Source organism: Capsicum annuum, chromosome 9 (assembly GCF_002878395.1).
Source record: "Capsicum annuum cultivar UCD-10X-F1 chromosome 9, UCD10Xv1.1, whole genome shotgun sequence".
Lineage (NCBI taxonomy): Eukaryota > Viridiplantae > Streptophyta > Magnoliopsida > Solanales > Solanaceae > Capsicum > Capsicum annuum.
In genome coordinates this window covers 217131442-217142121 of record NC_061119.1, presented here as the reverse complement: position 1 = coordinate 217142121, position 10680 = coordinate 217131442, and the positions used below count along the sequence as shown (strand labels likewise).

General features: G+C 32.6%; 1 protein-coding gene across 1 annotated transcript; it reads right to left on the bottom strand.

Moving 5' to 3' along the window:
• Positions 1-931: 931 nt before the first annotated feature.
• LOC107840891 (protein TIFY 10A) lies at positions 932-3457 on the bottom strand. Its single transcript, XM_016684832.2, has 2 exons — positions 2971-3457; positions 932-2024 (listed from the first exon to the last, which is right to left on the bottom strand). The coding sequence occupies exons 1-2, from the start codon at positions 3443-3445 to the stop codon at positions 1426-1428; spliced, it is 1074 nt and encodes a 357-aa protein (XP_016540318.2). The 5' UTR covers positions 3446-3457; the 3' UTR covers positions 932-1425.
• Between the last annotated feature and the right edge of the window lie 7223 nt (positions 3458-10680).

Genomic DNA, 10680 nt, shown 5'->3' with positions numbered 1-10680 from the left:
TTTTTTTTTTATTTGAAATCAAATAAGGTGTCCTAAATTAAATGAACAAAACCAAACCAAATTTGTACTACAATTAGGTAGTGTAAACATTAGAAGAGTTTGGCCAAAGAAAAAACAAAGCAAAATGTGCACAATTTTTTGAAATATTATGTTTGGTCAATTATTGGAGGCCAACAATATGGTCAAAATACCGAATCAATTATACAAAAATATCACATAACATGTGAAACCCTTATCAAATTACAAATCATATTATAAAATTTCAAGTTGGCATCTTTGACCTTTACCTTACTTGTAGGTGTGGCTTGTTGATTATTATTATTTCCATTCCCATTTTTAGTTCACATTTTTGTATATGCATGTTTGTTTTTTTCTATGACGGTGATGTTTGAGCCAGTTTGTTGCGCAAATTGATGCAGATCAAGATTCGATAGATGAAATGTAGTCTATGTTGCATGTAAAAGGGAAGCCCGGTGCACTAAAGTTTCCGCTATGCACAGGGTTCGGGGAAGGACCCCACCACAAGGGTGTATTGTATGCAGTCTTACCTTGCATTCCGCCAGAGACTGTTTCCATGCTTGAACCCGTGACCTCCTGGTCACATGACAACAACTTTACCATTAGTCTATGTTGCATGAACTTTTCCAAAAATGTTGCCGCGTTCGTGTCAGATCCTTCAAAGGCGCATTACTTTCGGAGCATTGACATGTGCCCGATTTACATTTTTGAAGAGTTCGAGCACCATGAAATCCATTTATTGCTTTATTTCAAGAAAACCTTAGAGCCATACAATAATATTTCAACACAAATACAAAGAAACTAGGCCTTAAGACAATAAACAAAATCAATCAACTTTGATGAATTTAAATAGTACTAATACATATATGAGGTACTTAATTAACAACAAACATCTATACTTTGAATACAAAAATGAAAAATAAAAATGTTGTAAATAATATTCATGAGTTAGATCAAAATGGCTTCAATCAAGCTTGAAGCTAACAAAAAAGGAACCAAAAACTAGGTCATTTAATAGTAGTATATCAAGCAATGAAGGCTAGCCTGGTGCACTAAAGCTTCTGCTATGCGACAGGGGTCTGAGGAAGCGCCGGACCACAGGAGCCTGTTTTCACGACTCGAGCCTCGTGACCTCTTGATCGCAACATCAACTTTACCAGTCGCACCATGCGAGGTTCTGAGGAAGCGCCGGACCACAGGAGCTTTGTTTTCACGGCTCGAACCTCGTGACCTCCTGATGGCATAGCATCAACTTTACAAGTCGCACTATGCGAGAGGGGTCTGAGGAAGTGCCGGATCACAGGAGTCTTGTTTTCACGGCTCGAACCTCGTGACCTCCTGACCACACAGCATCAACTTTACCAGTCACACCAGGGCTCGCCTTCAATGATCAAAAAGTGAAAAACACTAAAAGTACTGCTCAGTCTTAACAAACTGAGCAGCACCTAATCCCAACCAAGCCTTGTTCTCTTCATTCTTGGAATTAGCTAGTATTTTCTTGTTGTTCTTGTGGATGTTGTTGTTGCAGATTTGGTATGGTGCAGTTGCTGTTATTCGATCTTTTCGTTTCTCCAAGAATCTTGTAAGTGAATTCCTCCTTGCAATAGGTAAATCAGCAACAGAAGAAGTCTGCGATGGCATCGGCATTGGCATTTGACACTTGGGAAGTACTTCTTGAATCCTATTGTTCGCGAATGTTGTAGCTGAATCAACAGGTTTTTGATTGTAAGAGAAAACATTTGTGGGGTTGTTTTGTTTGTTGGTTTTCTTGGTGGCTAATTTCATGATTTCATTGGCTTTATCAGCTGGGAAATCATCAAATACAATCACTTGTCCACCATAGAAAATTGTCATTTGTGCCTTCTCTGGCTTCTTTGTTGATTCTTGAGGGAAAAGATTCATTGGCTTTTGAGCATTTGTTTCAACTGATGATGTTGTCGATGACGAATCGCCAGACTTTTCGATCATTGGTAGCAAATCCATGGTAGTAGATGTTTGTTGAGGTCCTGTTTCAAGAAACATAGGAAAATTTATCAGTTTCAGAAACCAAAAAAGGTGTACAATCTTTGTAATCACAAATATAAAGGAGAGACGGATCCCGTTGGGATTTTGAGTTTACGAGTTCTGGATTTTAGAAAAGAGACACAAAAAGTGGTGGACTCAGGCTACAATCTGTGCAACCAGAAACATGAACAAGCATTTTAAAAAAACACCAAAAAGTTACAATCTTTGCAACTAGTTAACATGAAAAAGTACTACTCGCATCAAGCACGCTTAGCTTCATAGTTCTGATGGAATCTAGTGCGTTAGCGCCGGTATGATCACATCCAATCTTTACAACAAGAAAGGGCAGCCCGATGCACTAAAGCTCCTGCTATTGCCCCATTGCCTTATTGTTCTGGATTTCAACTTATTGTTCTAAATGTATTATTTACTACATATTAGGTAAAATTTTAAACACAACTGCAAAATTTTAATCAAAACTATTAAATTCTGTCGAACTCGTTGCCTCATGAAACATAAAAAAAAAGAACACCTCCAAAAACCACAAAAGCTCCAACTTTACTAAACATACCCATAAACTAGAAAACTAATTCAAACAACAACAACAACATATATCTAATGTATTACAACAAAGTGGGGTCTAAGAATGGTAAAGTGTACGCAGTCCATACACAACTACCTCAGAGGTGAGGTAGAGAGGCCGTTTTCTTTTGTATAGATCCTCGACTCAAGACAAAAAATAATCTAGAAAACTAATTCAAACAACAACAACAACAACATGTACCCAATGTATTCCAACAAAATAGGGCCCGATAAGGGTAGATTGTACGCAGTTCATACAACTACCTCGGTAGAGAGGCCGTTTTCTTTCCTATAGACCCTCGACTCAAGACAAAATACAGTCTAGAAAACAGCTACGGAGTTCTAAAAGAGAGAGAGAGTACATACCAGTTGATTCGAAAGTATTGCGGTTGAGACCAAGACCATTAAGATCACCAACAAAGCCTTTCTTCTTCAAGAATTGGCTCAAAAGATTACAAGTCTGAGAAAACTGAGATTTCTGTCCGGTGACTTTGCCGGAATCTTGATTTTCCGATGACCCCATTCTTGATTTTCCGGCAACTATATATGAAAACAAATATTTAGGTAACTTGTTAAGAGGGAAAAGTGAGAAAACAAGAAATGGTTTGTTATGGAACTGTTTGGATGATGATGCTGAATTGTGTTTGGAGTAATTATGGGTATATATAAGGGGTGGGTGGTGTTGGGGTAGGGTGGGTGGGTTTACGGGGTGGTGGGGTATGTGTGTTTTTTTATCTTTTTTCATGAATGAGAAACACATGTGGTTTTTGTTTGTGGAAAAAAACAATTGAGTGTGCTGTTTGTTTGTTTCTTTTTCCCTTTTTGATTTTTGCTTTCGCATTTGTGTCTGGTATTCACGCTGAAGCCAGATTGTAACGTGTATTTTGGAGGTGATATTTTCAACGGTATTTTCTTGTATACACAAAATTTGAATTCAAGATATTTGATATTTACATTGGAGATCCACTGCATTCAGATAAGGCGTTGCAAAGCTCATTTCAAGGTCAGCACTCCCAACAGTTTTTTTCGTATTAAGGACTTGAAGTCGAGATTTAAGGTATCAGCATTGGAGCTCGCATTCACTATATCAGTATCGAGCTTTGAAAGGCCAATTTGGAGATGATGCCCCTGACATAATTTCTTTTTGTATTTTTTTTCAGAGTTCAAATCCGAGACTTTTGATATCCGCATAGGAATCGGTGGAGGATTCAGGATTTAGGGGTCGCAGGTTCTCAGGAGGTTCGAATACATATATTGATGCACAAAGCTTTAAGGTTCTTCTTGAAAATTAAAACACCCAAATATCTTCTCGGTTTACTGGATACTTTCTAAAGCTTATACCAATTTTAATTCATTTTTTTTATATAATTATACCTTGTATACCTCGAATTTAAAGGGTGATGAAGCACCAAAAAAATGGTCATTGGTCCGCCCCTAATTGGAGCTCGACTATATCCAGATTAAGCATTATAGGGTTCATTTTGGAGGCAACATTCTCAACATTATTTTATTCATACCAAAGATTCGAACCCTAAATCTCTAGTATCCGCATAACAGAACGACACTATCTAAATTGGGTGATGCAGGGCCCACATAAGCTCTTGAGGTCTTTCGAGAAAGATCGAACAAACTTACTTCAAAACAAACAATATCATATAATATAAAAAATTCTTTGAGCTGACTGAACCCAACATCCACCGTTACCCATATTGGTCTTATTTGTTTGTTTGAACTACTATTGTTTTTTATTTTGAAAAAGGAAAATAAATTATTAGTATGGACAAAAGAGAAAACAAGAAAGTAAAATAAAACACACATTTCAAACACGTTTTTTATGTCTTAAAAAATAAGGAAAGTAAACAATAATACTGTATATATTCCGTGTTTCTTGGTTTACGTTATTCTTTACAAATTGCCCTTGCTTTTCCCTATATTTACGACGTTTGCCCTTCCTCTCTTTCTGTTAACTCTCCGTTTGTTCCTTTAGGTCACAATGCAACTAAAGCTAAGCCTATGGGGGAGTCTAGGTCTCGAGTCAAGTTGGGGAGTTATTTCATTCTCGTAACGAGTAGGGCCGGAGAATTTTTTCGATAAAAAATTATATTATTCTATGTCTGATTAAAATTATCTTTTATGTATATATAATTGATGTTGAACCTCTTTCGACTAATTCGTATGTTTACTTCTGAACTCCCTTAGTAAAAATTCTGGCTCTGCCACTGATAACGAGAATGAGCATACTGTAAGATCAGAGAAGTAGCTAGCTCCGTTAAGGGATGATAAAAAGAGGGCGTTTTCCTGTGTTGCACTGAAAAAAAAAACCTAAGAGACGAGCGTGACGAGCGTCTTCTCTTAGGTTTTTTCTTCCGTATCTGTCGCCGCTTGTCCCGCGTTAGAGAGGAATATTAGAAAAGCGGGAAAAGAAAGAGGAAAGGGGAGCACCATCTTATTCTCTATTTGAGAATTTCTGGATCGTAGAAGCATTCAGAACGACTTCACAGTGGCGATATCTGTTTTTTAGGTTTAAGTCATTTTTTTTAATACGATTCATCTTTTTCTACGATAATTCAAGCTGCAGCGACACTTCACGAACTTCTTACTGAAACAGTACTATAATAGGCATTAGCGAGAATTTCTAGATCGTAGAAGCATTCGCAACGGCCTCACTACAACGACATCTGTTTTTCAGGTTAAGTCGTTTTAAAGAGGATTTATCTTATTTTACGATAATTCAAGCCGCAACGGCACTTCAAGAACTTCTTACCGAAACAGTACTATAATAGGCATTCGCGAGAATTTCTGGATCGTAGAAGCATTCAGAACGACCTCACAACAGCAACATCTATTTTTTTTTTAAGGTTAAGTCATTTTTCAAGACGATTCATCTTATTCTACAATAATTCAAGCTGCAACGGTACTCCACAAACTTCTTACTGGGACAATACTATAATAGGCATTTACGGGTACAAAGTTATATCTAAGAATACAAAGTTAAATTCACGTGGTCGACATCAATTTATTTATATCTAACACAATTAATGTTGTACCTTTTTACTCGTGACATAAAATTAAATATGGTCATGTACATTATTTAATTTGGTCATAAATTTCACGAAAGCACGTTGGTAAATATTTATTCTCACCGAATGACATTAAATTGATGTAAAATTATAGTTGAATTATCACTTTTTCACGAATTTATTCACATATATTTCAACTATTATCTTTTTTTTTTCTTACCTAAACTCTTACGGATTATGCCTTAAAGTTGATTAGATCAATTATCAATTATTCTCTTTTCCTATATGAAATATCATCATCTACTCAACCGAGTCACGTGTTTTATAACATAAATGATGACAGTTCAGCTAAAAACAACGAAACAATTAATAGCTAAAGTGTGAAACTCGCAAAAAAGGTGATAAAGACAAATGTGTTTTTAATAATTTTTTTTTATCTTTAATATAATATATAAATAAGTAAAAAATGAATGAAAGAGCAATATAAAGAACTAATATGTAATAGCCTATATTGTACGACTGATGCATTAAAGCTTTCGCTATGTGTAGAGTCCAAAGAAGGACCGAATCACAAAAATTTATTATACGTAGTCTTACATTATATTTCTGCAAAAAAACTATTTCCATGACTTGAATTCACACGATTTTTTTTATCAGTTACTCAAAGACTCTGTTTAATAAATCACCATCAAGAAAACTACATAAAGTGATTAATTTGGACCGTTTACTTATTCAACATAAAAATAAAATGTAACACCAGAAAATTCAAGTTTTTTCTAGAATTTTGTTTAATTAATCCAATCACGTGAATTATGACAATATTGTTGGAACTATATAAATCAACTCTAAGCACAAACGTAAATAATCCAACAATATACTCGATATAATCCCACAAAACGAAATTTATAGAATTTGAGAAAGATAGAATGTACGTTGATTATTTCACCGCAAAAGTGAGGTAAATAGGCTATTATCGAAAGACCTCCTACTCAATAAAAACAGGCATGAAAAAAGACGCAATGGCAGAAGAATAGATAATAGATAGTAACAAATACAACATATAATAGCACTCATTACTAAAACAAAATAACACTTTGAGCGAACTAGAGATTTAAGGAGGATAGAATATACACAAACTATTTCACCTTAGAAGTCAGGTAAATAGACTATTTTCGAAAGACCCCCGATTTAATGCAAAAAAAAAAAAATGTAATGAAAGAACAAGAAACAATAGGTAGTAACAAACACGACAGATAGTAGTATGCATTACAACAACAAAATAATACTTTGATCGAACTAGGGATCTAGGGAAGATATAGAATATACGCAGATTATTTCACCTCAGAAGTGAGGTAAATAGGCTATTTTCAAAAGATACCCGACTTAATCCAAAAAACAAGCAAGAAAAAAGATGCATTGAGTGAACAAAAAACAGTAAATAATAACAAAAACAACCGTTTACTTATTCAACATAAAAATAAAATGTAACACTAGAAAATTCAAAATTTTTCTAGAATTTTGTTTAATCCAATCACGTGTATTATGATATATTGTTAGAACTATATATATCAACTCTAAACAAATACATCCGGTATAATCTCATAAAATATAAAAACAGACGAGAAAAAAGACATAACAAAAGAATAAAAGACAATAGGTAGTAAAAAAACAACAACAGATAGCAGTATGCATTATTACTACAACAAAATAATACTTTAATCGAATTACACGAAATAATAGATATTAATAAGATAAGGCAAAAAATAAATATATACTATTTTTTATTAAATGGAAATTCCGTCGAATATGACTTTTATGAGTTAATGGTCCCAAATTAGTTGACTCAAAATTATTTTAAAAATAATAAATTATTGACTCAAATTCCTTGTTTACGTGCTTGGATAACTAATAAAAATAATAATAACGTGTTGTTGATTTGGTCCAAGTTTTATTCTCAATAACTTTCTTTACATTTTCCATGTATATATATTTAAATAATAAGTCCTTCACTTAAAAAAAATATAGCCAATTATGACTTATTAAATGTTTTTAAGCTTCATCACTTCTCTTTAGCACATCATTAGTAGTCTATGTTGAATAATAATAATAATAATAATAATAATAATAATAATAATAATAATAATAAAAATAATAATAGTAGTAGTAGTGATAGTTATAATAATAATAATAATAATAATAATAATAATAATCCTACTCCTACTACTAACTAATAGTAATATATAATAATAATTCTATCTGAAGTATTACTATCTACGTATTAAAGCACACTTAGTTTAGTAGATGCTTATAGTTCATATAAAAAGAAAAGGAACAACTGATAGTTCGTCTGATCAGTTTCGAGGTGTGTTTTATGAAATGACAATAATTCAAGTAGGAAATTAATCACGATGAAAAATGGGAATAATTGATAATAAAAGTGTGAAACTCTCGAAAAATGATAGTTTACATGTGTTTTTGACAGTTAACTATATTAGTAATGTTATTATTGCTAATTCTATTATAATTAAAAGGATAAATTCTTTTCGAAATTAGCTATGATTAATCGCGAAAAGTCAGTAATAAATGGTCTGCTTTTTTATAAGCCAACAAAACACATTATAACATACTAAAATAGTTTATGAGTTTCTGTAATGATCTCAAATTAATATGTATAAATATTTATAACTATTAGCACTAAATTTTTTAATACATATAAAATCTACGCAAAAACTATTATATTCTCGTGAATCCATATATTATCGCATATTCAAACTCAAAACCCTAATTAAAAATTGAAGAATCTCGAATCATTCCATCACAATCTACGTCGATAGAATATTAATTTTTTTTTTCGATTTTTCATCTGGTGTCCGGTATCGACATTGGAACACCGACTAATTCGAAACCTCTGATTAAAATTGCATCAATCCCACCACAACACAACAACTCCTGTTGGTAATATCAATACTCATTCCATCACAATCTATGTCGATAGAATATTTTTTTTTTTTTTGATTTTTCATCCGATGTCCGGTATCGGCATTGGAGTCCCGACTAATCTGAATTGCGCGTTGCAACGCCCATTCTGAGGATAACGCTTCCAACAAAATTTTCTTCTCACCTAGGACTCGAATTCGAAATTTCTGATTAAAACTACAGCAGTCCCACCACAACACGACAATCCATATTGATAATATTAATTGTTGTTAGACAAGAAAAGGTGATGTTGTACATGTTGAATTAATTAGAGGGAAAAAGGGAACATAAAAATAAACAAGGAATCATAATTATGAGGTGCCTAACTATAAAAAGTATATATTATAATTATAATATATAGTATAGTATAATAAATACAATGCTAGTACATGTTGCACGAGGCATTAGGTACAAAGTAATAAGATCTATGACTCATTCAACATAATATTTGAATCGCTGAGAATTATGATGGGATGAATAAAATTTCGTTACTTTTAATCAGATGTCTTAAGAGTTCGAGTTATGAGTATAAAAGGAATTTTGATATGAAATACTTCTCCATTTCGCTTTAATATACCTTATACAATGTAAATTTGAATTTACTGAGAGTCGATACGAACATCGAATATCGAATATCAAGTGAAAACTTTTATCAATACTCTTAATTAGATGTGTGAATAGAGTTTGAGTTATAAGTATAAAAGGAATCTTGATAAGAAATGTTTCCTCTTTCGCTTTAAGATCGTACCTGGTGTAAATTTGAATTTATCGAGAGTCGATACAAATATCGAATTACGAGTGAAATTTTTTATCGATATTTTTAATTAGATGTCCCGATCGAGTATGAGCTATAAGTGTAAAATGAATCTTGACAAGAAATGTTTCTTCCTTTCGCTTTAAGATCGTACATGATGTAAATTTGAATTTATCGATTACCGAGTAAAAATTTTTATCGGTAATCTTCATTAGATGTCCCGATCGAGTTTGAGCTATTAGTGTAAAAGGAATCTTGTGCCCCCCCCTCCCTCCTTTCGCTTTAAGACCGTACATGATGTAAATTTAAATTTATCGAGAGTTGATACGGATATCGAATATCGAGTGAGAAATTTTATCAGTACTCTTAATTAGATGTCACGATCGAGTTTGAGCTATAAGTGTAAAAGGAATCTTGATAACAAATGCTTCTTCGTTTTTCTATAAAAGATCGTATTTGACGTAAATCTGAATTAATCTGAATTTAACGTAAATATGAATATCGAATACCGAACGAAAAATGGAATCTTGATAGTGATGTACACTTTAGTGATGTTTCTAGGAAACATCTCAAATAGTGACCTCTCAATAGAAATTATTTATTCCTTTTTACTTCCTTTTCACAAATAAAAGAAAAGAATATTAATAATTTAATTTTTTTGAGATTTGTTTTTTTTTTTAGTATTTAATTGTAAATACGAATTAGGGTATTTACGGTTTTTTTTATTGCGAAAGTAAATCTGTAGTTTTTCATGATTGAGTCGTTTATGTAAACTCTGAGAATGAAGAAACTCTTTACAAAAGCGCGCCTTTACATTTAATAGATTTTTTATTCGATACGAATCTAAATTAGTAGGACCAGTACATTTTGATATCTAATTTAAAGAATATTACATAATGTCATAATCTATTTTTTTTATTTTTTTTGTAAAAATACTCCATGTTTTAAATTATATAGAATATTTATTTTATTGGAGTTTAGCAATTTCATTGCACTTTCCTATATTTGAAAATTGTGTATAAATGTAGCTTCCAAGAAAAAGGGAAGAGAAAAAAAATTGTATATAGAAACTTCTTTGCTACTAACAATAGTAATTAAATTATTATAATTAAAATTAAGTCATGTTTATGGAAGGAATATTATCATACATAGGGTGTGGGATAAAAATATTACCATAATTGTGGTATTAAACCATCCCGGAATAGCTAATCCCAGAATAAGAAATCATACGAAACGTGGAATATATATCTTATTCCTCGAACCAAACAGCCCCTTAAATACAATGGTCAGAATACTGATGCACTAGGCTTCCGCTATGTACGGAGA

Excerpts from the sequence above, each read along its gene's own strand:
- LOC107840891 (XM_016684832.2), bottom strand. The coding sequence starts at position 3,445 with ATGCGAAAGCAAAAATCAAAAAGGGAAAAAGAAACAAACAAACAGCAC. Across the intron at positions 2,025-2,970 it reads CAATACTTTCGAATCAACTG|GACCTCAACAAACATCTACT; the intron begins GTATGTACTCTC and ends TTCTTGAAACAG.